This window comes from Nesoenas mayeri (assembly GCF_963082525.1).
Source record: "Nesoenas mayeri genome assembly, chromosome: 5".
In the NCBI taxonomy this organism is placed as follows: domain Eukaryota; kingdom Metazoa; phylum Chordata; class Aves; order Columbiformes; family Columbidae; genus Nesoenas; species Nesoenas mayeri.
In genome coordinates, this window is record NC_137548.1 from 42,194,031 (window position 1) to 42,221,675 (window position 27,645).

General features: G+C 55.0%; 1 protein-coding gene across 1 annotated transcript; it reads left to right on the forward strand.

The window, feature by feature from the left end:
* The first annotated feature begins 12,031 nt into the window (after positions 1–12,031).
* On the forward strand, positions 12,032–19,150 carry LARGE2 (LARGE xylosyl- and glucuronyltransferase 2). The gene is made up of 14 exons (XM_080346137.1): positions 12,032–12,140; positions 12,438–12,694; positions 13,098–13,180; positions 13,459–13,582; positions 14,108–14,279; positions 14,455–14,559; positions 14,829–14,941; positions 15,056–15,181; positions 15,334–15,489; positions 15,607–15,770; positions 16,054–16,332; positions 16,674–16,820; positions 16,933–17,128; positions 17,243–19,150. The coding sequence occupies exons 1-14, from the start codon at positions 12,041–12,043 to the stop codon at positions 17,438–17,440; spliced, it is 2,220 nt and encodes a 739-aa protein (XP_080202263.1). The 5' UTR covers positions 12,032–12,040; the 3' UTR covers positions 17,441–19,150.
* The last annotated feature ends 8,495 nt before the right edge of the window (positions 19,151–27,645 follow it).

The window sequence follows — 27,645 nt, forward strand, 5'->3', positions numbered from 1 at the left end:
TGCAGCATGCAGATATTCTCTTGTGAGGTGTCTGGGTGGCCTTGGGTGACACTGGGCTGTGCATTGTAACAGACTGGAGGAAAGAGACAGAACCAAGGTTTTGGGTGCTGCTGATCTATGACACTCTTGGCTGTGCAGGGGCCTGTCCCCACAGCTCTCTTACACAGTAGCCCTTCACATGACTGTTTGTCTTTTGGGTTTCAGGTGACAGCAGGCTCCAAAACCCTCAAGTACAGCTGAGATGTGTTATGTGCCTTATAAATTGACCATCCGTGGTTAAAAGGTGGTCCTCACAGCAGCCACCAGGCCCTGCCAGCTTCCCCAGGTGTTCCTGGTACCCCTGCAACATTGGCAGACTCCAAAGGTTAGTTATCTTGCTTGTTAAGTAGGCAGTTTACATGTGCATGCTCCCTTCCTGTCTTATTGCTTCTGTACCCAAACTGATAAACTGGGGATAATTGCATGGCAGAAGGTCATGGCTCTGTGGGTTTCCTCTCTGCTGGGCATGTGGATATTTAGGACTTGTGGGGAGGTTCTGGAGACAAAACTGGCACTTGTAAGCCCCTGTGGCCCGGTTCTGTGGAGGTAAAGACCAGATTCCCCACGTGAATCTGTGGAACAAAGTGTGGTCTCATCTCTGTGGCTGTTTCACTTGAACTTCCCTTGAACGTGCATGTTTGTATCCTTCTCCCCAAATGCTACGATGGTCTGTTGCCTGTTTTTAGTGTAGGGGGCAGTAGGTGTCTGGGAGCTGGAACAAGCTTCCAGGGGAAATGGGAAGACCCCCTTCTGAAGGCAGAGGGTTTGTGCTGGCGTTGTTCTGCCCTAGCAGCTTCTTTTCCCTCTGTCCCTTGCACTGATGTTTCTGTAGGACCACTGTTCTCAGTGGCCGCCTCTCTCTCCTCTGCCCCTCATTAGTGCAGGGCTTGGCATGTCAGCAGGAGGGAGCCTCAGCGTGTCTGCGCCTTGATCGGATTTGTCAAGGCTCCTTCCCTTTTCTTCCTGTTCATTGAGGGCTGAAACAAAGCAAACAGAAGCGAGGAATTCTAAAGAATAGGAGTGAGGGAAGAGATGGACGCTGGATTGACAGGCTGCCCCTGCACACATGCACCCCCTGCTTTGGTCTGATGAGGCTGAGCTGGAGGCAGAGCATTTTGTGAGGTGAGGCCCTTCCCCGGCACTCCTGTTCCCAGACACCAGCTGCCCTGCTCCCCATACTGTGCACCGTGGTGTGTTGCAGCCCAGGGGGCTCCTGTCCCCACTGACTGGATCGCTTCCTGAGCAAGGCTCTCCCCACTGCATGCTGCACAGGCACATAGGCCTGAACAGAGCTTGAGGGAAATGGGCCTTTGTTCGAACTGTTTTGTTTGCCATGGGCTGTGATAAAGGGTTTCCATCTTTACCTGTGCCAGGAAAGGCTCCCTGGTTGGGCAGCACCAAAGGAGCCTGGCGCAGAGATCAAGGTCTTGCTTGGTGCCAGGGCAGCACTGGCCCCTCCCCAGCCTGGAGCCAGATAAGTGCTTGAACAGGGCCCTTCTGTGCAGGCAGGTCTGGGAGAGGAGAAAAGGCAGCCTGGCTCTCGTATTGTTTCCCAGGAGGCAGGGGAGTCGTGGCTGGCCAGGTGAGGCTGCTGCAGGTAAAGCTTCACTCTCTCTGGTGGGGCTCCTCGCTCCCTCCTCGGCTGTCCCCAGGCCATTGCACAGGTTCCTCTTCCTCCTGCTGCAGATGGGATCAGGACAGGCAACAGGATGCTTGGCAGCCCCAGCATAAATCTCTTGAGGTGAAATACATCCCTATCCAATGACATCCCATGCATTTAAGCCACAAGGAACAGCCTTTAAGCCACAGCCTCTGTTTCCTTTCCTTCTTCTTCCATGTTCTCCCCCTTCTGGCAATCTCTGCACTCTGTGGTTTAATTAGAGAGTACAGTAAAGTGCTTAGACTCCAAAATGTGCAGATTAGGGGGTTACTAATCCTCTTCCTCAACGGGTGCTCACATCCTGCCCAGTCTGTTATCGAGCTGCTTTGCACAGAATGGAAACTCAGACAGACTTGAGACTTCTGCCTCTCCTCTTGCTTTCTGTGCAGAGGAAGAAGGGCAAGGGGGGGCAGGAGAGCCATGGGGAAGGAGGGAAGGAAGCTGTTGGCTTCTGAAATTCTCAAGGTGGGTTTGTAGTCAGCATTGGCCATCTTCACTTCTTTTGTCCTGGCTGGTTTTGGTGCTCCAGGAGCAATAAAGCAAGGGTTTGGTGTCTTGGTTCTGGGTTTTTTGAGTGCTGTATTCCCGTTCTGACCAAATAAACCCCCTTTTTCTGTCAGAGGAAGGAGCTGCTTCCCTGCACGTGTGTGTGCACGTGTGTTTATATGCTGGGTGATTCATTTCAGGTCTTGAGCCTTCCCTGTGTGTCCACACCTCTCCCCAAGTTCCCACTTGCCTGCCCTGCGCTCTGGTCCCCAGTATGCACCCAAGGGAGCAGAGCTGCAGTGCTGCCGAAAGCGTGGGACTCCCAGCTGAGGGCAGGAGGCTGGTGCCTGGTAGCTCTGTGTGGGGCCTGTCCTGTCCTCATCTGTGGAGGCTGAGATCCCTTTATAGGACATACGCTGTCAGTGTGAAGGGTAAGATGGAGTTTTTGCTGTTCCAGATGGAAACACCAGCAGGGAAGAGGGAGTAGGGAGGATGGGTGTGGTGGGAAGGATAGACCCTTCCTGGAGGTAGGAGGAGAATTTGACCCTGATGGTCGGTCACAGGCTGGGCTGAGCTCTGATACCTCTTGTCCCACTCCTGGGGCAGGCTGAGTGCTGCACAGGGGTTGCTGTGGATTGCAGAAGACATGAGCTTTTGTCCTGAGCCACTCATCCGCTGGTTAGCAGCTGAGTTGAGGTATGCTGTTTCTTCCCTGTCTTTGTCCTTCGGTGTGGGAGTTCAGGGTTTAGCTCAGCAGTGTGAGAAGCCCCAGGGATGGGAGCACAAGGAGCAGCAGGAGGGTAGGAGTGCTGGGGATGGTCAGTGGGGAGTCTGGGTGTTGGGAACATTCTCCTTTCCACCTCCTGGATTTGGGAACTGCCTCCCCTCTGGGATCCACTTCCCCTCCATTTTTACCTCATTTCCAGTTTGCAGAATGCCCCATGTGTGTTTTTGCAGATATGTTTGCAGTCTCTTAGCCCAGCCAGCAGTTTTTCCTCCGCATGTTCTCAGAGCCTATTTGCAATGTGTAAGCCTCTCTGTAGCTCCACTATCACTTCAGGTCTTAAAAAATGCCCAGGGCACCCTGAGTGGATACACTATTGCTGCTTGAGTTTTTTAGAGTCTGTCCTGAGCCATTCTCATTTGCTATTTATAGTGCAGTTGTTCCGTTCCTCTGTGGACGAGCTCTGCTTTCAGCCTTGCTTGGGCACTGAGGGCACCAGTGCCAGGAATAGCTCTGGGCAAGGAAGACATGGGAGTGGCTGCTTGAGCAGAGCTCCCAGTTTGGGCCAGTCCCTGGTGGAAGGGGCATCAGGCTGCATCCATGAGCTCTGCCTCTGGGTCAGCATCAGCCTTCTGTGGCACAACTGCTTTTCGGGCAGGGGCAGTGAAGGGATTGCCTTTCCTCGTCAGGTGCGCTGTGTGTGTACCTGGCACTGCTGAGGCTGCCAGAGTAGAGTTTGGCACTAGGAGAAATGGCGTCTGGAAGAGTTGCTCCAGTGCCGTGTACCAGCGGGCCTAGCAAGGGACCTCCGTGTGATGTGTTTGCACTGTGGAGGGCAGTTTGCATGGGAAGCCCTGCTCCTAGTGTGTCCTACAAGCAGCAGCTGTGACCTCTTGGTTGTGTGTTCTGAACCGCTGCCCACTAGGGTGGGTGGCTGCCTTTTCAGTGGGGCACCTGCCGTCCCTCGCACGGGGCCGTGCTCTCCTTGCCCTGGCGAGTGCTTGCTGGCCTCAAGGGAGCTGGAGCTGAGGTCTGCACAGAGCCTGCAGCACAGGAAACACCAGCACCCTCCTTAGTGCTGCTGCTTCGTCCCTTTGGCTCATGATGCTTGCAGCTTGTCTGGAGAGCAGAGCTGAACAAATAATTAATTGCTTGATTTAGTGCCCAAAATGAAAAGCTGGAGGAAAAAAAAAAATCAACACAGCCAAGTTTGAGACCCTTTATCTTTTCTCTTAAATGTAATGCAGCTCAATTTCAAACAAAACAATGCAAAATGAGACTTTTCTTAGAAAACAAAGCTTTTTGTTCTTGTCCAAAACTTGTCATGAAGTAGCAAATAGGTCCGAACTGTCTGGAAACTGCAGTTTTCAATCAGTTACTATTCAGCTGAAACCACTTACCCAGCTCTGCTGGTGACAATGCTCGGCGGGCACCTGGGGGCCTGGCTCGGAGCCATGACCTGGCACCTTCCCAGAGGTGGTGGGGAGGATGGTGTGGTGCTTCTTGTGGACTTTTCCAGGCAGAGTGCTGGTCCGGGGTTGTTGGAGTCCCTTTGCCTCCTTTTTTTGCTGTGATTAACCTAATTAATTTATATGACATTAGTGCAGACTCCACAAGCTTGTTAGGTCTGGTCAAGGTGCACTGGGATGTGGTCCCCCTTGTCCCACCAGGTATAGGTTGTTCAAGAGTGTTTCAGCAGAGCAAGGAGATTTGGTGGGGGGAGAACAGACAGGAAATCTGTCAGTCCCTACCCATGGGCACTGCTATCTGGAAACTTAAGACATGGTTAGTTCACAGGGTTAAATTCCCACCCCTGTGCGGTACAGGGCATGGCGCCGGCTGCGTGCTCCAGCCGTGCTGATGGCAGTGCTGGAGCTGGCAGAGGATTGCTGCAGACTGCCATGGGAAGGAGCAGGAGCTCCGGGATGCTGACCCTGCTGTTGCCTCTCAGCTCTGACCCTGGGAACTGCTGCAAGCCTGCGGCAGTGGAAGCATCAGGAAACAGCAGGGCTGAACAGGTATTGATGCCCGGAGCACATCCGGAGACCAGGACACAGTGAACCTAACGCATTTGGAGCTGGCCATTAGCTGCAGCACAGGCGTCAGCAAAAATGCAGATATTAGAAACCTAATCCTGACAGAGGGAAGGGAGCTGGAGATCAGCCCAAATGCTGTTCGTCTTCTTTTTCAAGAGTCAGACGGGGGCCTCCTGCCCCTTGTAGTACTCCTGTACAGTGCCCAGGCTTGGTTTCTCCTGTGCCTAGCTGTGTGGAAGAGATTTGATCCAGGACTCTGTAGCCTCTGTGATAGTGTCAGGGCAGCTGTCCTGGGTCAGGCTTGTGCTCTGTCAGGCCCAGAAAAAGGCTGGTCAGTGGCAATACTTCACCTGCTGATTATCCTTCTGATATCAAACAACTTGTAGTCCAGGAAGGTAAAGCTGGAAGCAGTATGTTGGACTAGGTATCTCCTCTGTGAGCTTGTTGGGAGGGGTCTCAGCAGCACGTGGCAGGGTCTCCTGGGGGTTGGGAAGCAGTGGGGACACCTCCAGGTGCCAGGTTGGAGCAGGGCTGGTGTAGTCCAGCAGGCTGTACAGAAGCAGGGCCTCGGTGGGAAAACCATGACCAGCATGGACATGTGAGATGCTCCTTCATCCTGTGCCTGACACGCTGGGCACAGAGCTGGCTGAGTGCTGGGGGAAGGTGGTCTGCTCCAGAGCCACACTGGGGGGCTGCTGGCTGGGTCACCCCCTCTTGCCTTGCCTGAGAGTTGTGACAAGATGCAGCTGCCTAACTTGTAAGCATTGCAGGATGTCTGGTAGACTTAAGCCTCCTACACAACACTTGCACACTCTGCTGTGGTACCAGCCTCCCCAGCCTGCCCCGCACAGCTGAACCCGGTGCCCGGTCGTGGGCAGGGAGACTGACTGCAGTGCTGCCCTGCCGAAGTGGACTGTATCTAGCAGGGCCTTGTGACTGGAGTCCCTGCCAAGAGTTGCTCCCTGATGCATTCCTGGGGTTTCAGACACGGAGAGGTAAGCGGTGAGGCATGCTCCCGTGTCAGACCCAGCCTGAACTTGCTTGTTTCTTCTGGAAACGAGGAATCAGTCTGGTGATGAAAGTCCATGCTTCAGCCAAGCTCAGAGCTTCAACACCCTTCAGAAGCTGTTAGTTCCTCTTCCCAAAGTGCTGTGCTTCTGTCAGAGAAGATGGCTTTTAAGTGTGACCTTTGCAGAAGAAAAACCTGAACTCTTAGATCTTATGGGCCTGAGGAGAGCTTGATACACAAGAATGAGCCATAACTGAGGCACAGCTGACTGCTGACCCAGGAAGATATTCACCTTTCTGGGATTTTCTCTGCAGCTTGGTGGTGCTGGGGGCAATGGGGAGACGGGGACACTTCCTTGTTTTACAGCTCATGTGCTGGTATCTGACTCTGTTGCTGCTGCTTGATCCCATCTCCACAATATGGAGACTGTTTTACCACAGGTTGCTCTTTACAGGGAAATATGAATATGAAATTCTTACTTGATTTTTCACTTATCATAAGACTGTGGAGGGAGGGGCGGCGTGGTAATCCGGAGCATGGGGTTTTAATCCTGCTCTCCTGGCCAAATTCCATTCCGCCTCTGTAAATTCCTGCAGCTGCCCTGCTCTGCGCTGCCTGTGTGGTATCCACCGGCTGGGGCAGCCCCCTCAAGTGGCAGCATTTCAGCCCTGGGGAGGAGGCCAGGGAGGTGACCCCAAATTGTAAGGCACTTTGTCAGATGAGTGCTGCAATATGTGCTTTAAAGGTGACCTGCTGAACGAGGAACCTGCCTGTCCCCTCCCATCTCTTTGTAAGGGCAAAAGAGATCAACCCCAGTTGCCTCTCTTCAAAGTGTGGTGCTTTTTCTTGGTTTCCCGTCTTGCTGTGTAGCTCTCACCACAGCTCTCAGGCCCTTTCTCGCCTCCTGCAAGCCAGGAAGCTGCTGTGTTCTGCTCCTGCTGAGGCAGCCTAAGCAGGTCAGCTAAAATGTTGCTGCTCTCCCAGCTCCGAAAATGAGACCTGGGAGAGAAGGATTTGCAGTTTCTGTCAGCTACAGCTAGGCTCTGAAGTCACTCCTCTCCTGGCTGGGGACCTGTAATGCTTGGGGGACATGGCTGGGGGGCTGCAAGCCTAGGGCTGTCCTTGTGCCCCTCAGGGCTGCTGTCCCTGTGACCTGCAGACTGTCTTGCTGTGCCCCAGCATCGCCTCTGTGGGTGCACCGTAGCGCTATGAGTGACAGCAGGCTACAATGCCCACCCTGCCATGGGCCTCACTGCCAGAAAACAGGGCTGCTCCCCTCTGTGCTTTCAGGGCTGCGGGGGGGGGAACATGCTGATGTGACAGGAAAGCTCCCACTGCCGGCTCTGCCTAAACATTAACTACTCACCTGATAGTCACCAAGTCACGGAGAGCGAAGGCCGGTCGGTCTGAGCCATGCTCTTACAAAAAGAGAGAATCTCAGAGGAGTGGGGTGCCTGCTTGTGGGCAGCTCTGGGGATCTGGGGCAAGCTAGGTGGGCACACCACCCCAGGAGCAAAGGCTGCTTGTGCATGGAGGGGTGGCTGGTGGGCAGCCAGCCCTGGGCGCCTACCCACGCCTCAGAGGTTGCTGTGAGTGTGCACCCGATGTTTGTGCAGCTGCCTGGCTCTGCTGGCTTGACACTCCGTGTCCCCTGGCTGTCACCCTGCTGTCTCTGGAGGCAGAGAGTCCAGGCATGAGGAGAGACTGCTGTCTCTTCCCCCGTGTCTGCCATCAGCCTCTCACAGTGAGGGAGGGGACCTGGCTGTTTCTTTCTGTCCCATTTGCTGTGTCCCTGATCCCTGCTGAAGCAGGGTGCTCCCGAGGAGAGCGTGGGGGAGGGAGGATAACCTGCTGTGAACAGCACTTCTGCCCTGCACCCCTGTGCTGGGGCTGCAAACCAGCAGTATTGGTAAACCTCTCATCTTACTGCTGGCTGCGCTTGTCTGGCGCAAGCAAGGAGACTGAGGAGGGAGGACAGAGAGGCTGAGCGCTGTGGCTGCAGGGACTGGAGATCCGGGACACTTGCATATGTGCCATGGCTCTCCCTGTGCCCCTTGCCTGTGAGCCGCTTCCAGCCTTGCCATTCGCTTTCTGTGCCTTTAACATTTCATGGGGGAGGAGAAGCTAAGTATCCACCTTCCTGCTTGCCTGCCTCCCCACCTCCATGAATGTCCGAAAACACCTCCACCTTGTCTATGTTCCCCTAGCAGCAGCCTGCCTGCTTCTGCCCCAGCTGGGAGCACCTGGTGGGGTCCCCCTGAACCCAGCATGGGCCCAGGCCCTCTCTTGAGGGAGTAAGCGAGATTGGGCAGGAAAAGCGTGAGGGGAGGTGGTGGTGGTCACCGGTGCAGGAGGCAGTTTCCTTCCCCGCAGCAGTGCTGTTGGCAGGAGGTCTGGGCTTCCCCCAGGAGCTGGGTAAACCCTGTGCTGCCTGGGCTGCCTCAGCTGGAGCACTCGTTAGGTGATGGATACCACGGCCTGGGACAGGACAGTCCTGAGGGCTGAGCTGCATGTGCCCCAGGGCCAGGTGGGGGAGCAAAGCAGGGGGCTCCTGCTCCGGGGAGCCATGAGCTGTGAGGAGTGGGGCAGCCTGGGGGTTTCCTATCTCTGCCGGGGCTGGGCTGGGCAGAAAGGTGCTATGGAGGTGCCTGTTGTAACCGGGACTCTGCAAGGACAAGTAGGAGCTGCCTGAGCAGGAGGTAAATGCATCTCCCGGGGCAGTGATTTCAGTGCTGCCTGGGTGGAGACCCAGCCTGCCCCTGCCCTGAGGCTCGGGGGCTGCCTTTGCAGGCGCTGCTCTGCCTTTGCGAGGCAGGCTGGGGCTTGCTGCCCCAGCTCGCCCTTGGGTTACGGAGTGGGGGGCCATTTATGTTTCATCTAAATTGCTGTGCAGACAGTTTGCATCCTAATCGCTCCGCCTGCTGTCGGTGGCAGCCTCCTCCCAGCACGCCGTGCCTGCTCGGGGCACCCTCCAGCAGTCTCCCGCCAAGGCAGGCAGGAGGGCAGGGGACTCTCCTTCCCCGCCGGCCCTGGGCAGGAGCCTGCTGCCTTTCCCCAACCCTGGGGCCGGGTGCGGGGGGAGCTGCAGGTAGAGCCTGTCTCTGCATAGTTAGCATTCCCAGCCCCGGCCTCCAGCTCCTCCGGCTGCCATCCCGTTTGCTCCTGGTGTGCTGGGCAGGTCTGGGGTACACTGCGCTCTTCGGGGAGCCCTGCCCTCCTGGGCTGGTGGGGCTGGAGCAAGCCTGGGAAATCGGGGTGCAGCTCTTCCTTTTTCACACCTGTAGTGGTATTTGCACCCTGTCCAGCTGAGAAGCTATCACTTAAACCCAGCTGATAGCTACTCTCTCTGGGTAGCAAGGACTGCACTCCATCCTTACCATGCTCACGTCCTGCGCTGGCCATGCAGCCCCTCAGCCCACTGAGGGGAGACGGCGTGGGCTCTGCTGCCTTCCAAAGTCCCCCGAGTATCTGTGTGGACAAAGGCTCATGCACCTGCCTCTGGAAAGGAGGAGGCAGGTGCTGGGTAGGGGGTAAATAATCCTGATGCCTCTCTTATCTCAGCAAAGGAGGGATTTTTGAGGCCCAGGAGTGGGAAGGGGCTGAAGGGAGGGCGGATTCCTCCCCGCCTTACTTTGGGCAACTCCGTGCTGCTGGAGCCGGGGGCTCTTAAGTAGAAAGCGAATTTAATCTCTTGTGTTGTTTGTTCTTTCTTCCTCCGAAAGGGGGGCCAGCGCGGGGCGTGCGGGGGAGCTTGGGTCTGAGAGCAGGGAGGAGGGGGGGAAGTGTCAGATCGGGAAGGGAGGAGTAAAGGGAGGACGGGGAACGGCAGACCCGGGCGGGAGCAGCAGCACTGGGCTGCCCGCCGGCTGGGGAGGCGCCCGGGGAGGAGGAGAAGGGGAAAGGCAGGTAAGGAGATCACCTTCTGGGGAGCAGGTGAGCTGCCAGGTGAGGAGGGGGAGAAGGGATGGTGGGAGGGGTGGGTGTGCTACGGGGGGTTGATTGGAGTCCTTGAGTGCTTCTGGGAGGGTCTTTGCCAACTGGCCTAGTGCTGGTCCCATCCTGTCCTGGTAGCATGCTCACATGCAGGCTGGGGACAGTGTGGTGTTCCCTGCACTGAGGACTCCCCAGAGCAGCCACAGGGGCAAGCAGGAGCCAGAGGGGTGCTGCTGTGTGCCTCCACCTTTTTCATTTGTGTGAGTTCCTTTCCTGTCCTTCAGCTTCCCAGAGAGCTTGGTGCCGGCTGAGATCTCTCATCTTGCACTACCCCCCACCTCTCCTCCAGCAAGTTCAACACAAAGTTTTGGGGATGCCCAGGCTGGGCAGAAGCAGTGGAGATCAGGTTGTGGGAAGAGAGACAGGCTGGCAGCAGTGTACAGAGACCTTGCCAGGTCCACCGCAGCTCATGGCCATGGCAGCGATAAGGGGTGCCTGCGTCTGGTGTGCTCCATGCATCAGCTCCCTCTTCCCTGCCATGCCTGTGCTTGGCCTGCTCTATAGAGCGGAAGAGCAGGGCAGTGCCGGGGAGCTGTGGTGCTGGCAGGACCCGTTCTCCGTCAAGAAAGGGAGTGTAGCCCTCACGTGCTGTGCAGGCTGCCACAGGGGCTCAGCTGTATCCCCCAGTGGGTTAGGGTGGCTGTGCTCCCTTAGGCTAGCCTTGCCCCAGCCCTTGCAGAGCCTGAATCTGCTGTTGCATGTCCCTTGCTCCTGGTGAGCTTGCCATCTGCCCTCAGCAGGCAACGCATGCAGTGAGCAGGCGTTTTCACTTGGGCCCCATGGGCTGCTCAGGGTGATGTCCTCCCAGGCTGCCTATTTCAGCCCCCAGGCGCTGGTGGCCCCATGGGCATCTGCACATCAATGGGCTCCAGTGGGATTTGTGCAGGGGGGAGCAGACCCTAATCCGGCCCATTCATCCCTACGGCAGCTTTTGTTGAGCCTCCAGATGTTGGGCGGAGGGCAGGGGCTCAGTATGGAGCTGCGGCAGGCAGGCAGGGGCACGGAGCGAGGGCAGTCTGTGGTGAGAGGCTGATGTGGCCTTGCTTTGTGGGGGCTTTGCCTGCCCTGGGCTGGGTAGGATCTCGGGTAGGACTCTGCAGATGGGCTTTCTGTCCCTGTGCTCGGCCGGGGCGCGGGAGCAAAGTGCAGTGCTGTGCCCAGTGCTGTGCCCAGTGCTGTGCCCAGTGCTGTGCCCGGTGGGGCACGTCCTGCCACCACCTGGGGATGGAAGCGGCACAGTCCGGGTGGTGCGAGTGGGGGCGGTGAGGCCATGGGGCCCTAACCTGCCCCGTTGAGCCAGCAGTGCTGGGAAGCAAGTTTCATGAAGCGTTTAGGATTTTTCCACCAAACTTTGCGGGGGCAGGTGGCTCTGAGCGGCGGGGGAGGCATTTGGCCCACGGCAGCCCTGCATGCAGGATGTCCCCCCAGCCTGCTGGCGGGAGGGCAGGAGCCCTGGGAGGGAGCCAGGGAGCTCCTCACCTGGCTCCGGCAGGGCTGTGCACCTCCGAGCCTGCTGTGTCCTTGAGGCTGCATCTCAAGAGCAGTCCCAGCCCCTCCAGCCTCCGGAGGCAGTGGGCAGGGACCCGTGCTCCCTCTCAAGGGCAGGCTCCATTAACCACCCTGCCCTGCCACCCACCCCTGGGTCTCTCGCCTCCCTGGGGAGCCCTTTGTTCTTTCCCCTTGCCTGCAGGATGGCAAGGAGCAAGGTTCAGAGCTGGAGTGAAGCCTCTTGGAGGGCTTCTTTCTTCCTCCCATGTCTGAGGGCCCCCAAGCGCCGTGCAGCCACAGCAGCGCAGCTGGGCAGGCCCTGGAGGGGTCCAGATGCCCCAGCATGGCTAGAATGGATCTGGCTGTCACTGGAAAAAATGAAGGCGGTGTGTCTTGCTGCTGCACTCAGCCAGGCTGTGTCCCGCAGGGAGCAGGAGATGGGGTGTTCTGCTGGGGGATGCGGAGGCAGCTGGCTGTGGGCTGCAGGGCTGCTGCTGACACTGCGCTCTCCGCTCCCCTATCCCTCCACAGGCTCTAGGATGCTGGGGCCAGCCAGGCTCGGGCTGCCCACCTGATCCTCGCTGCCCCTGTCCTGCCAGCACACCATGTTGTGCTCCTGGCGTGTGAAGCTGAAGCTGCTGCTCGCCACTGTGACCCTGGCCGTCCTCCTCTCCTGGCTCTACCTCTTCGTGGGCAGCTTCGAATGTGAGTGGGTCCTCCTATTCAGATCAAGGGATGGTCCCCAACAGAGGGTAGGCAGGGGAGGCTGAGGTCTTGGGGTGTTTGCTCCGTAGCCATGCAAGTCACTGCAGGTATATCTAAGCCCTGCATTTCCAGGGGCATCCTGGAGGGTCAGGGGAGCAGAACTGTGACATTGGCTGAGCACACATGGGGTGTGCTGGGACCTCTCAGTTGGGGCTCAGCCCTACCATCCACACCTGGTCCTTCCCAGCTAAGCTCTGCCTTGCTGTGCCCATCGCATGCCCCGTGTCTTCTCCGCAGACGGCCGCTTCCTCCTGCTGCCGCCCTGCCTGGGCGAGCAGCCGAGCCGGGACGTGGAGCGGGAGGCGCTGGCCTCGCGGGTGCGCAGGGTGGAGGAGGAGAACCAGCGGCTCCGTCTGCAGCTCAGCCAGGCGCAGGGGGAGGGCAGCGATGGCAGCCCGCAGTGGGGAACCTCTGCCGAGGATGGGGACAGCCCTGCGGGTGAGAGGAGAAACCGCACGGCCTGCCTCAAGCAGCGGACAGTGCACAAGTGTGAGGTGGGTGACGGCAGCAGCACGGTGATGTGGTGGATTGAGGATTTTGGATGGGAGACTGGGACCCTGGCTGAGCATGGAAGTATGTGCAACCCCCCTGGCACTGCTCTCTCTGGCCATGCTGGGGCCTCATACTGTTTTTCCGTGGCGCTCAATGGTATGCAGTTGGAGGCTGAGGGTGTCTTGCTTCTCCAGAGAGGGAGGCCAGATGGGAGGAGTGGCAGCCAGACTCCTGGTCCCCGTTTCTGAGCTGGGTGTCTCCCACCTCTCTCTGGGGCTCCTCCCCCAGGAGAAGGGCTGGGTTATGGAGTCTCTTCCCATAGCACTGCCCCATGGAGGAGCTGACAGCCCTCTGCAAGGGGTGGTGGGGTGTCCAGTCTCAAAGGCACTGTTTGTCTCTGGGCAGCTTCTGCACGTTGCGATAGTGTGCGCTGGACACAACGCGAGCCGGGATGTGGTCACCCTGGTGAAATCCATCCTCTTCCACAGGTAACGGGGAGGTGCTGTGCCAGAGGTCTGCTGGTTTGGGGTTCCCAGATGAGCTACTGCAGGCTGCTGGAGGGGCAGTGCTGAGGGAGAGGGGCGCTAGGGCCTCTCTCTACCCCTTGTGCCACTGCTTAGAGGGCCAGAGGGGGATTTGTTTTCCCAAGATGGCAGATTTTTCTCCATCCGCTGTTGTTTCTCCCCTGGCAGGGGTGGGAGGGATGGGGACCATGTACTCTTTCTCCCACCGTTGTGCTGAGTGCTACTGCGCTTGCCCTTGGCAGGAAAAACCCCCTCCACTTCCACTTCATCACAGACTCGGTGGCCCACCAGATCCTCCAGACGCTCTTCCAGTCCTGGATGGTCCCCTCCGTCCACGTCAGCTTCTACAACGCCAATGACTTGAAGGCAGGCACTTACCCCCTTTGCCGTGTCCCAACCCAGAGCCCAGAGGGCAAAGGGGAGCAGCAGAGAGGGGCTAGTGGGAGGGGGTTTATTAACACTCTTCCTGCTGGTCCCTCATTCACCTGCTCCCCTTTCTGGACTTGTTGCTGGTTCAGCTGAGAAGAGGGTCACGGGGCTCGTTCTGGAGGGGTGGGGAGGCCCCTTGGGGCAGCACTGTCTCCACAGCAGAGCTGGGTGCCCCTCTGAGCACTGAAACACTGGGGTTCAGGTGTGGGTTGTTCTGGTGGCTGGAGGAGGAGCCAGGCCAGGGTGAGAGTGAAGGAGGAGATGCAGCCAGTAAGTGTATGAAGGGCCTGGGAGAGAGGTGTGTGGCTGCCGGTGGTGCAGCTGGAGAACATGCTCCAGGCTCCGCTGGCTCCACAGCTGTGTTGTGCCCCCCTGCATGGGGTGCCGGGCACACACAGCCATCCCGCCCAAGCAGGGGAAGGGCATGGTCGTCCCCAGCCCTGAGGCCGTGTTGCCTTGCAGCCGGAGGTGTCATGGATCCCCAACAAGCACTACTCTGGCATCTATGGACTGATGAAGCTGACGCTTACCAAGGCACTGCCCTCCAGCCTCTCCAAGGTCATCGTCTTAGACACCGACATCACCTTCGCCACTGACATTGCTGAGCTCTGGGCTGTCTTTGGGAAGTTTTCTGGTGAGGACAGGGTGCCCCTGGGACTTGCTGGGTCCCTGGCAGGGCCCTAGGTTCTGTGAGCCCACTGTCCCCTCAGGGTTGTGGTCCCGATCTGCCACACCACCAGTGCAGTGGGTTTGCTTGGGCTCTCTGAACCTGCAGCTTGGGCTAGATCCACATCCCTCTCTTTCCTCAGACAAGCAGGTGATTGGGCTGGTGGAAAACCAAAGTGACTGGTATTTGGGCAACCTCTGGAAAAACCACAAACCATGGCCAGCCCTGGGACGTGGCTTCAACACGGGTGAGCTTGGGCTGCTGGGGTGGACCCTGCAGCCTGATGGTGCATCCAGCTGAGGTGGCACTTGGCACAGGGAGGCTGGGGAAGGCTGAGGTGAGGCAGGAGGGTCTGGTGGGCATGAGGTGGCTGCTACAGCAGCATCCTGGGATTGTGTGGGTGGGCATCGAGAAGTGGCACGTCCCAGGGGCTGAAGGCATGCGGGCTGCAGTGCTCCAGCTCTGTAGTGGCTGGGTGCTCCCTGGGTGAGCCAGTGTCCTCCTCCCGGCACCCAGGAGTGATCCTGCTCCTGCTCGACCGGCTGCGTCGCCTGAGCTGGGAGCAGATGTGGCGGCTGACAGCGGAGCGGGAGCTCATGAGCATGCTCTCCACCTCACTGGCCGATCAGGTAATGGTCCTTTAGCTGGGGTGGATGGCCCTGCTGCAGTCCCGTAGCTCTGCTGGCATGGGGGTCTGTGCTGTCTTCCTCATCTACCTGTGCACTTGCCTTTCTCTCTTCTAGGACATCTTTAATGCAGTGATAAAGCAGGACCCAGCACTGGTGTACCGGCTCCCCTGCTTCTGGAACGTGCAGCTCTCTGATCACACCCGCTCAGAGCAGTGCTACACTGAGGTCTCAGATCTCAAGGTGGGTGGGTTTGCTGCCTTGGAGACTGGGGAGGGCCTGAAGGACAGCGCATGCACTGGAGGTCCGGAGGAGTCAGCGTGGAGTCTGGGGACTTGAGAAGCATTGTGTGCTGCTGACTTCCCCTCCATGGGCTGACACGCCGTTGTCCCAAGGTGATCCACTGGAACTCGCCCAAGAAGCTGCGGGTGAAGAACAAGCACGTGGAGTTCTTCCGCAACCTCTACCTGACCTTCCTGGAGTACGACGGGAACCTGCTGCGCCGGGAGCTCTTTGGTTGCGCCAGTCTCCCCAGCCCACCCAGCAACCAGGTGAGAGCGATTGCGACTCTGCCACTGACCCCAGAGCCTGGGGAGGACAGAGACCCCATGTGGGTGCCCCAGCTCCCCGCAGGGCTCCTGCTCTCCCTCACCTTTACGGCATTGCAGCTGCAGCAGGCACTGGAGGAGTTGGATGAGGACGATCCCTGCTATGATTTCCGACGGCAGCACCTCGTGCAGCACCGCGTCCACCTGTTCTTCCTACAATATGAGTTCTTGGCCCTTCCAGACCCCACCGATGTCACCCTTGTGGCCCAGCTCTCCATGGACAGGTACTTGCTGGTGGGGCTGGTGTGGAGTCGGATTGCACCTCCACTCCTCTGGGGTGGCTACACAGCTGCGGAGCCACCAGGGATCTTGTAAGATATGTTCCTCACCCTCGCACCAGCACTTTGCAGGGAGGAGCAACACCCTGAGCTGGGAGCAGCAGTTCCTCCCACTCACTCTGAACTGTGCTCAGGTGGCACACAGCCTACTGGCAGGCATCCAGGTCTGGGGCTGGCCAAGCTCCCACAGGCCAGGTCTTCTGCTCATGCAGTGTCCTGTGCTTCACAGGTTGCAGATGTTGGAGGCCATCTGCAAACACTGGGCAGGCCCCATCAGCCTGGCGCTGTACATGTCGGACGCAGAGGCCCAGCAGTTCCTGCGCTACGCCCAGGCCTCGGAGGTGCTGAGTGCCCGCCGCAACGTCGCCTACCACATCGTCTACAAGGAGGGGCAGTTCTACCCCATCAACCTCCTGCGCAACGTGGCCTTGGCCAACACGCAGACGCCATATGTCTTTCTGACGGACATTGACTTCCTGCCTATGTATGGCCTCTACGATTACCTCAGGTAAGGCTTTCTGCAGCCGGCTTTTGCTCACCCTGCCAGGCTCCCCAAGCACCAGGGTTTGCAGGAAATGCCGTGGGTGGCAGTTCCCAACATGAAGAAACTCTTTCCTCTGTGTTCAACCTTGGGATCCTGCCCTTGCTTTTGTCAGTTGCCAGCGGATGAAGCAGCAGCTATGGGTGTGAGGGGTGCCCTGTTCCTCCTGCCCCTGCATGGCACCCCTCTGAAGTGTCCAAATTCATTAATACCCTTCTGGAGCGGTGGGCAGGCTGGAGGGGCTGAGGAAGGGAGCTGTGGCCATGGCTCACAGCCAGAGACACCTCACACCCTTCCTACCACCACAGGAGCTCCATCCAGCAGCTGGAGCTGTCCCATAGGAAGGCAGCTCTCATCGTGCCGGCGTTTGAGACCCTGCACTACCGCCTGACCTTCCCCAAATCCAAAGCAGAGCTGCTCTCCATGCTGGACATGGGCTCTCTCTACACCTTCAGGTAGGGACTGGAGCCAATTTTGTACCCGTGTGCTTTGGGGCAGCTGGCTCAGAGAACCCCCTGTGACCTCTGCCTGTCCCAGGCAGTCTCCCATTTCCATCTCTCCCTGCAGGTACCATGTGTGGCCGAAAGGCCATGCCCCAACCGACTATGCCAAGTGGCGGACGGCCACCGTGCCCTACCGCGTGGCGTGGCAGCCAGACTTCGAGCCTTACGTTGTAGTGAGGCGAGATTGCCCCAAGTATGACCAGAGGTTTGTGGGCTTCGGCTGGAACAAGGTGTCCCACATCATGGAGCTGGATGCACAGGTGGGTGAGGGGCTGCTCCAGGCACCGCTGGGTGATGGGGGGGCTTGGCTGGGCAGTGATTTGTTGCTACCACCAAGCCGATGCTGATGGTGGGGGCTGCTGCTCTGCCCCCAGGAGTATGAGCTGCTGGTCCTGCCCAATGCCTTCATGATCCACATGCCCCACGCCCCCAGCTTCGACATCTCCAAGTTCCGCCTGAGCGCAGGGTACCGGGGCTGCCTCCAGACGCTGCGCGAGGAGTTCCACCAGGACCTGTCGCGGCGGTATGGGGCTGCTGCGCTCAAATACCTCACTGCCGAGAGGAGCCTGTGATGCCTGGGGACAGTGGGAGCCCCGGCCCACCACTGCAGCCTGGCCTGAAGGACCTGAGCCGGCAGCACAGCCTCTCTAGCCCAGCGATGGGGTGCCCACAGCTCCAATGGGAAATGACAGCTGCAAGAACAGGCAGTGCCTGCAGGTCAAGCTGCTGTGGCGTGGCCAAGGGTTTTTTTTCACAGCAGCAGCCTTCCTGTGTTACAGGGAACCTCCTTTTGCCAGGGGAGATGGTCTCCTCCCTCCCCTGTTTTAGCAGGTTTGGATTCTCAGCTTTCATTAGCTCATCTCACCTTGAGGCGTGGCTCCTTGAGAGTCCTGGGAGCTCTGCCTTACTCTGCTCTGCTTCTGCTCACTGGTCCCAACTCCCAGTCCTCTGCACACCACTCTGGGGCTTTGGTGAGTGGGAGATGAGGATGCAGAGCATCCTTTGGCATCCTTTGTGGAGCAGGCTCAGAGGAAGCTTCTCAGCATCCTGGGAGGTGGGGCCAGGGAGTACCAGGAGTTGTGGAGACCAGGTCCAAGCTCAGATTGAGGTTGGTTGGTTAACAGGGTGAAATAATACTGTTACTCCTCATCCATATGGATGCAAAGTCTTTAGTTGTATTGGTCCAGTACTGGTGGTGTGGGAGTCACCCAGCGCAGGACAGGCTGTCTGCTGTCCCCAGCAGTGAGCTCCTGGAAGGGGTCTGTGCCTCCTGGCTGGAAGCAGCCATGCCAGTGAGAGGCACCATCCTGGGGCTGGCAGTGCCTCGCGGGGCAGGGCTGTGAACTATCGCGATGGGCTGAACAGCAGCTTTGTGGGCCAGCACACACTTGGAGAAATTCCTGGCAGGGGACCATCCTGCTCCTCCCCAGCTCTTGGCAGCACAGATGTTGCCTTTGACAATCAGGGTTGTGGTTGACACTGGACAAGACCGTAGCTAAGCACTGTAGCCGGATCCCTGCGCCAGGAGCAGCTTGGCCAGGCACTGTTCCACTGCTATCACACACTGGAGCGCAGAGGATATGTTGCTTTCCTCACGCTATTTAAATTATTTAATACTTTTCTCTCAAGAACTAAATGATTAGGGTGTCCGGGGTTTTTCTTTTAATCCTTTCTTCCTCCCAGATGATTTTGCTGGTGGCCTTGGAGGCTCTCCAGGCCAGCTGCTGCTGCAGTCTCTGCTCTTCTCTCCTTAGCATTACTCTGGGCTGCAAGAGCCAGCTCTATGCAGGTGTGAGGATTTCCGTCCATGGTGGAGCCATACAAAGTGCGGGCTATGGAAAGGGCACAAGCGCCTCTTCCTTATTCTCTCTTTTTAATTTAATTTGTAAATTAAAGCTTTTTTATTCTTTTTCAGCTCCTGGTTATTAATTTTTTTCTGCTGTGAGCCTGTACTTGTCCCCTGGAGGGAAGGTAGCGGGAGGAGAGCAATGCAGGGGTAGCCTGAGGCTGGGCTGGGAAAAGGCATCGCTGGGCTCACTCTGCCTGGCACGTTCAAAGCCTTTTCCCTTTTCCCTTTTCCCGCACAGTGGGACAGTTAGAGAGCCCCAAGCAGCAGCAGGCAAAAGAAGTGCCTGTGTCGCCAAGGGCAGGTGTGCTGCCCCCTGCCAGCTTTAAAAGGGCTGTTGGTTGCTGACTGCGGTGGGATTGAGTCTTCTGGTTCCCTGCGCAGGCAGCAACCTTTAAATGGAGCCTGGGCCTTCGTGGCTTAGGCATGCAGTCAGTTTAATCACATGCAAGGAGAAGAGATGTGTTTTCTTCTGCTGGTGCCAGGGCTTGTCTCCGAGAGCTGCGTGCCGAGCTGGCTGCTTTGACCCACAGGACCTTCCTCTCACCGTCACACAGGTGGCAGGACTTGACCAGGACTCCCCCGCTGAACAGGCCTGGCTTTGCAGGACGGGAATAGACACTGGCTCTGAGGCCACACTAGCAACTAGTTTCACCTGCTGGGGGAGGACAGGGTGGTACACCAGGAGCAAGGTGTTGAGGCTTTGCTTGGGAAGGGGCTGGAAAGACGTTACTAATCACTGTGAAGCCAGGTGCAGCTCCATCCAGTCAATCCCCAGCAGCCAGATTTGTTTAATACAGCCAAAGCTCACCAATATTGCTCTGCTTCTGCTCTAAGACTTCGATCAGATGTAGACAAGTAGTTTAGCCTGCTCTTTTCTAGAGACACAGAGATGGTGCAGTGCCAGGATGGAGCAGGCCTCTCCTGGGCATTTCTTTAATGGTTATTTGGCTACAGAAATGCTGGTTCTGCAGGTATTTTGGAAGGTGTACTGCCATGCCTGTAGCAGGAGTGGGTGCCATCACTGTCAGATAATCCTTGCCAGCCTAGCCAATCCTTAGCCCTAAACGTGCCTACAAGGATTTCCATACCTGAAATAAACCCAGCTCCGTTTTGGTCTCCATGTGCCCTCTGCCGGGCAGCATCAGCTGGAGGCAACCGCCGAAGTCAGAGCCCATGGAGATTTTTCCTTTTGACTGAGCAAAGCCCCTTTTACAGCTAAAAATAATTTCTACTAATGCAGAACCCTTCTCCCTGGCACAAGAGCAAGCCTCCAGCCACAGCCACCCCGCAGAGACACGCTCACATCCCCCTCCCGGGGCTGGGAACTCCCTGTGGACACCACACCTTCCCCTGTGCCTGTAGGACCCACTGTCCACGCCTGGTACATACAGCTAAGGAGACAAGACATTTTTATTGTGTTTTATTTAGTAAAATGTTAAAATAAATAAATACAAATTGATCAGATGCTCTGTTCCCCTCCCCCCCCAACTTTAATTTGCTAAAATCTAAACACATTTGTACCAAAACTGAAACCACAAGGGACTTGAAGGCAGCAAAGAGACTGCAGATCACTATGAGCATCAGGCTAAAAAAAATAGAGATATTTAAAAAACCCAAACCAGCTCCCGAGTCAGTGTTCTCATGGTGTGGTTCTGTGACAACAGAGCGGTACCGGTCAGAAAGGGCATTTTACACCAGGGCCTGCAAGGGTGGCAGAGGGGCAGCACAGGTGGCACCAGCTGACGGAGGGCAGAGCCACGGCTTTGCTGGGCTGGGAGAAGAGCCGCCACCGTCCCCTGGCAGCACCAGCCTGCAGCTGCAGGAGGCTGCGCCACCAGAACTGGGGGCTGTTCACCAGAAGCACCTGGAGAACTTGGGCAGGCTGGGGAGGGACCGGGGCTCGGACACCACACCCTTCAGTGTCAGCTCCTGGTCTGACCCCCAGCCAGGACTCTCACTTCACAGCTTAGTCTCCGGTAAAATGCTGAGAGTGTGGAGGGACTGGAGGAAGCACAGCACGCAGGCGGAGTGGTGGTGTCAACAAGTCTACTGAGATGGTGCCGGCACAATTGCAGGAACGTGACGATGAGATGGAGGCCTGAGTATTTTCTCTACACAAGCTGAGCTGCCTTCACAACCCACCTGCCCTCAGCTGCAGACGACATGGCGGGTGTTTGCAGATTAGAGCCAGTCAGTCCCCAAGAGACAAAACACCACATGGGAAGTCCACTACTGCACCAGAGCTCCCAGGCAAGCAGCACCTCACCCCTGCTTGTCTGCACCACTGGCTCCGCTGCTGTTGATTCAGAAAAGTCGTTTCCTTCCTCCACAGGACCCTGAACAGGTTGCCACTAGCAGTCTCCTCCCTTGCCAGTTACGGTGCTTAGTCTTTGCTTAATGGAGTTTGCAACCTGTGCTTTGCTTCTGTGGGACTAGGAAAGGCAGCCAAGACACCTCTGCCAGGGTAAGAGGGTGCTCGGGGCAGCCCTGCAGCTGTAACTGGAGTGAAGCAGCTGCTGGGACACGACTGCCTGCTGGCTCTGGTTGTGTGGGGCTGCCGGGAAGCTGCCTCAGCCCCAGGGGCTTATGCGGTGGCAGAACCTCTCCTTAAGAGGGTCTTGGCTGCCTTGTCACATATGGCATCAGGAACGAGTCAGAGACAACATACCTTCTGGAAGGGAGAGCTGATGGGTAAGACCCAAGTACTGGCTCTATAGTCAACTACTATTTTCTTGCCAGTGATGATAATTAAACATATGAGACTATGATTAGAAATTACACATTAGGCCAGAACGAGCAGACACACGCAGCCTCCTGCCGCACCCAGCACGGAACACGACTCTACCTCTTCTTTCAACAGTGCCTGTTCCCAGTGCCCGCAGACCACGAGAAACAGCTCTCGCAGCGTCAGAACTGCCAGCACCAGCTTTACAGAGGGGAATGCGGGGCACAAAGGGATTTCTGTCTTTTTTAAGTGAACTCCCCCTTCAATTTTGGCATGCCCCAAGATCTGGATAACAAGCAAGGGGAGCCCCTACCCTTGCTTGCACATGCACAGCATCTTCCCAGTGCCACTGCACTATCAACCCTCAGCACTGGGGATCTAAAATCAAGGGTGGCCACTGAACAAGTCCCAAGAGCTGGCCTGTGCCAGCCCTGCACTTGGGTAAAAGCCACTGCCTCCTTTCCTTGCTTGACCTACACCCCCAAGGCCATTCTGGCTGCTCACTGAGAAAAGGTCTTTCTCGAAGCTCAGACGCAACAAAACTTCATTGCTTTTCCAACAACAGATAAAAGAAGGCAGGTGACAAAGGGGCAGTAATTTGTTGAGGTCTACATTTGCAAGTGTAAATTTAGGAAAAAGAAAAAAGATGCAAATTCCTCAGGTGGTGCAAACTCTGCTGGGTGCCAGCAGACCGATACTGCTCACTGCTCGCTGCCTTTCTGTGCCACGTCTCTACCCAGGACAGACAAAGCCAAGCTTATATGGGTTTTGAGTTCCCCAGACACTCCTGATAGTAAACATGCCCTTAAGTACTTCTTCCTTCCTTGAGAGGAATTGGGCTGAGTTTCTCTGTCTGAAGCATTTGACACCTGCTTGGATACTGCAGAGTGAAGAAGAACAGACACAGAGCTTACTCCCTGCTAACACACAGGAGCTGGGACAGCTGCTCTCCCAGGAGGGTGCCCCATGGGCTGCTGCTTAATGTAGCCTTGACACAGGCCCTCAGCTCCTGAAGGGTTACCTTAAACCCACCACATGCCCCTGTCTGGCTGCATGGGCCAAGTGCCCCTTTGTACATGTCCCTAGATGAACCAGAGCCTCAGAAAACAGGGAGGCGTTGCTGCACAGAGGGGTTTTGGCACAGGAATGTCAGACGCAATAGCCCAGAGAGCAGGAAACTTGCACAGATGCTCCCAAGAGGTGGCCGAGAAGTACTGGAATCACAGGTCCTGCCCCACAACATGTCCTCTGCTCGCTCAGGACCCAGGACCTCTGGAAGCTGACACTGGTTTCAAATGGGCTGATCATGACACCAGACTAGGTAGGTGCAATAACACTGGCAGGGCACTGGCAGAGTCTTGGGAATATTTCTAGCCAAGAAAATTTTTAATTAATGCAGTCCAGATGAGAGCAGGCTCTGTCTGCCCCAAGGTCTGCTTGTTCTGCCACATCCGATGTGGTAGCACAGAAGTCAAAAAAGGCTCTCGTCAGGATGGGAATCATTTGGCAGCAGCGGTGGAGCTAGGGATGACTTGATGCCACCCTGCTTCCCCACCTGCAGCCGAGCAGCTCTTTCTTCCCACTGCCCTTGGTCCTTTTGGAATACAGATCAACCCAAGTCAGAAACAGAGGTAGGATACAAAGCCTTTTTGTTCTAGTCTTTCCACTGAAATTTCAAACCCTCTAACTGCAGGAATACCTGTGTCCTCACAACAGAGCCCCATTTCAGTCCTGAATTTTTGCTACCCTCACTTTCCCTCCTTCTCATCTCTTTCCATTTCTTTCCTCTGCTTTGCTTTACTTCATGTAATCTTTTTTAATTCTGCTCCTTTCCCGTCTCCAGCCCTGTGCCCCTTCTCACTGCCCTCACTTTTCAAAAGAGGCTTCTGTCCTTTCGCGTGCCCCTGCAGCACCCACCCGGCCTGCCTGTTCTCACGCGATACACTCCAGGGATGGGCAGAGCACAGTGACTTTCACAGCACTGATGCTCCCAAGGCCTGTTTTCCGTTCAGTAATACTGACTGCAGATACAGACAGACCCTCACACAGGTAAGGTCTTGGTTTTCTGAAACAAGCCCACATCTTAAATTAACCTCTAGGAGAGGTGTTCGTCTTTTCATGGGTCTATAATTACCAAGCTTACCAGTGCATGGTATAAATAATTTTATTTATTGGCAAGTTTCAACTATGTGCTCAGCCTATACAAGACACATGATGCAGAAAGTTCTTGTCCCAGATAAAAGATAAACAAGGGAGAAATGGGAGCTAATGGTAAAGTGAGCCATATTTTTCAAGTATTACATTCCATTCTGTAGGTGTTACAAACAGGACTGATGCTTAAAGAAGGCAATAAGTGAGACGGCAATAAGCTGGAGACAAGATGTCTGCAGCCTTGGTGTTTTCCTGAACCCACCTGATTTTCAGGGCATTCCCTGGTCCAGGTCTGATGCCTGAAAACAAGGATCCAACAGTGCCACTGTGAAACTCGCCCACATGCCCCCAGAGACCAGTACCTAGCTGGCTGCTGGAAGGGTTCTTCAGAGAAGACCTTTTGCCTTCTGAATGCCACAAGCTACAGAATCCACAGAATGCTTGGGAATGGCCTTTGCTGAGGTAGTTTGTTGGCTGGGGAAGCCTACATGCCAAATGAATTAGCTGCACGACAAAACATCTTCCTCTTCCTCCTGGTTCCTGACTCTTCTACACACTTGTCAGAAATCTCTGCAGTAAACCAGCAAGGTTGAACTTGCCCTGGATCTTCAGAATCCCAAGGGAGGACAAATGGAGGTGAAGAAAGGTCAAAACAGTTCTGAAAGACACAACAAATTCTGCCCGAAGGGGCATGGTCCACAAGGAAGTGCAATATCGGTGTTCCAGTGGTTATCTGAGCAGCTAACTGAGGCCCACAGTAAAAGAGTGTATTTTGGTTTGACATAGGAATATGATATTTTAAAAACATGTCTCATTGAAAAACACGTCTTCGCCATCAGTGCTTCAGAAGCAAAGAGGGCAGGGTGCAACCCAGCTGGGAAAAAAAGGAAGAGAAACATGTGCACTGCGAATTCACAAGTATTTTCCACTGCATCCACATGGGAAGGGAATTTCAGAGTCTACTCCCTGTACTGTGGGCTGCCACAGCCTGGTGGGACTGAGAGGGAGATCTCGCTCTGGGTCCTTCTGAATGCTGATCATGCTGCTTCTCACAGCTGTCTCTGCAACAGTACAGGGAAGAAGATGATTTGAAGCCAAGGAGGTCAGAATTAGGGTTCGCATTTCTAGACAGCTGGAATACAGATTTGCTTTCTAAAGCCTGGTCAGCTAGGAAGGATAAAATACAATACCGTTTCTCCTACCAACAACAAACCCATCAGATCTGCACATCAAATTATCGCCTTTTTAATTTCTAGGTCACTGGCTTCTAATTTATCATTCCCACCAACACAAACTTGCTCGCAACAAGGAGCCAAGTCCTTGTTTTGCTTATGCAAACGATTTGTTCATCCTACTAACATGGTAACTCCTGGCTAATGATGTCCTTGAAGAATCATCCATGCTACTCACCCTACCTGCCAACCATCCTTACAAGTATTACCTTCGTGGCGTTTTGTACAGCACTAAACCTACTGCTGTCTCTAAGAGAAGGCAAAGAGAATACTACTAACAAAAATAATTCTTCTGGCCAGGTCACACGCTCAGTTTCCCACTCTGATCACAACACACCTTTCCAGCTGTTTAAAGAACAGACTGCAAGAAGAAGGGAAAAAACTACTTCTGCAGTGCTTACTTTCTGAGCAAAGAAGCCCTTAGCACTGGGCTGAGAGCCAGGACTGTCTCTGATAGGAGCTTCCTCCATGGTCTCATCTCCTCCTTTATAGAAGAGATTTAAAAGCCACTTATTTCCCACCAACGACAAGCAATGACATAAGAATTAGTTAATATATTGCTGGTGGTTTGGAAGTACAAAACACCAGTCATTATGACAGCTTCCCAAAGAGCAGAAGTTTCAGTACAAACTCACTCTGTCTCAAATATTACCTGAGAAAAAACCCAAACCAATCCAAACCCAGATGACAAGCTTGAACGTTAAGTTGTCAAAGAGTTTAAATTTCTCCCTTGATTGGAACCTTTAGAGCAGCTAGAAAAACCCTATCTTCCTCAATATTTAGTAAATGCCAATTCCTCTTCCACCCTGTTGTTGCTAATTGGGCAGAGATAACTGCAATTTACTTGTGTCTATGTAGCAGCACCATTGCCAGTGTCAGTGCGGCCCTGGGAATGCTCCTTGCCTATTGACTGATACTGCTGCAGAGCCAGGAGGGAAAGCTTCCCAACAGGATCATCGAGAGAGAAAACTACCCAGCATCATCAACATGTCTAAGTAGAGATCATTTCTCTACCAGGTAATGATTAACTAAAGGCGTCTTTTTACAGTCTGGAACACAAATGTTGTAACAAAAGGGACATAAAAGTCTATACTTGTCTACTCGGATTCCGGAGACAAGCAGATGCCTCAGAAAAGCAGTAATAGCTGTTTTAACGTCTCCTGGCTGGTTAACTGCACCCAAATTTAAATATAGCTACCAGTGAATTTCACTCCCATCCCCTCCTGAACTGGCAAAGAAAACAGACGGACTATCAAGATGTCAGGCATCACTTGCTACCCCCAAATAGTGCAGTGCTTCCAAGAGAGCTCAGAAGAAAACACCAGAAATAAGAACATGAAAACCACAAAGACTCAGTGCACCTATCCTTAGAGACTGTCTCTTACCGGGAAGGTACTTGATGCTTCAGAAGATGATGTTAAGAATTACCCAAGTGGCCAACTAGAGAACAACCTGGCCAAAAAGGCAGTTTCTCCTGAGTATTGGGCTGTTAGCTGCTGGCTCATTTTCTAAAAAAAAAAAAGAAACCTCATGTTCAGTTTGTTTTTTCTCTTCACTCTTTGACATACATAGCCCTTTGTTTAAATGCTACAGGTTGCTGGCCCAGTGCTGCCCTATGGTAATGACCCCCACTGGTAACTGGGTTGATGCGAGGACATTTTTAGTTTGATCAGTTCTGATGTTGTCTGCCCAGCTGTCTCCCTGCCACTTGTGCTAACTTATCCTTCCAGCTCTGCTAGTTCCAGAACAGAACTCAAACATCAAAGGAGTCGAGGTTATCACTGGTTCAGCTGAGAAGTGCACCTAAGAGTCACTTTCCCAACTACAGACAAATGTGAGAACTGGGGATATCAGTTCTGAGCTCAGAGCTGAAAATAGTGCGTGTTCCTACTGGAGGAATACAAGACCTTAAAGGGCAGGAGGGTAACCTGAAGGAGAGGGAAGAAAACAGCTCCAAGAACTTGCAGAAGCATACACGGCTGTGGCAGCAAAGGGACTCTCTCATGCTATGTAGTGTCTGGAGTATTCACTTCTTGCTCAGAAATGCGTCCTTGAAATCCAAAGCTTTTCTGTCTTCCACTAGAAGCAACTGAGCAGGTCTGCTCTCAAGGGCTCCACACCACGGACTCTGCTTCACGTTGTGTGTGTAGTGGCTCAACTCTGCTCCCACTGGACGTAAAGGGAGTTTTCCCAGTACTTTCAGTGGAAACGGGGTTTGCCAAATGTTCATAAGCAGCAGTGAAACAAGGCAGCTCTGGGACACAACCCTAAGAGACCACAATCAGCACGCTGAACTGAGACAGACCCCACAGTAACAGGAAGCATGAGGCGAGCTTTGCTATCTAGAGGGGAAGGATTATGCATAAGGGATGAACTTCTTAAACAAGAGAATCAAACAGAAGGTGATTTCAGTCCAACCAACCCATTGCCTCTCATTCTCAAGCTGTAACCAGTCCATATCACAAAACCAGAAAAGCCTTAAACAAGCACGCTGCCAATTGCTTTCCTCTGGGTTACAAACACATAACAGAATGGGGGAGATACGGCAACAGCAGAGACAAGCCTGGCAAAGCCTCCAGGTGGGGTGAGATCCAGCACTGTACGCATTTGATTCTCTTTAAGAGTTTGGCCAGTAGCATGTATGGTATAAGCTATGGAAACTGTCCCATTGGATTTTAAAACACAAACACAGCAGAATGTCATCATAAATAAGCAAAGTCTGTGTTAAAAAATTCTAAGTACACAGCATTTTCTCCAGTTCTGACACCTTTTTAATAGAAATCACTTGTTTAGGAAACAAATAGCACTTTTGTAATTTTT

Coding starts and splice junctions, on each gene's coding strand:
- LARGE2 (XM_080346137.1), top strand. CDS start 12,041: ATGTTGTGCTCCTGGCGTGTGAAGCTGAAGCTGCTGCTCGCCACTGTG. Junction 13,583..14,107: donor ACAACGCCAATGACTTGAAG/GCAGGCACTTAC, acceptor GTTGCCTTGCAG/CCGGAGGTGTCATGGATCCC. Junction 16,333..16,673: donor GGCCTCTACGATTACCTCAG/GTAAGGCTTTCT, acceptor CTACCACCACAG/GAGCTCCATCCAGCAGCTGG.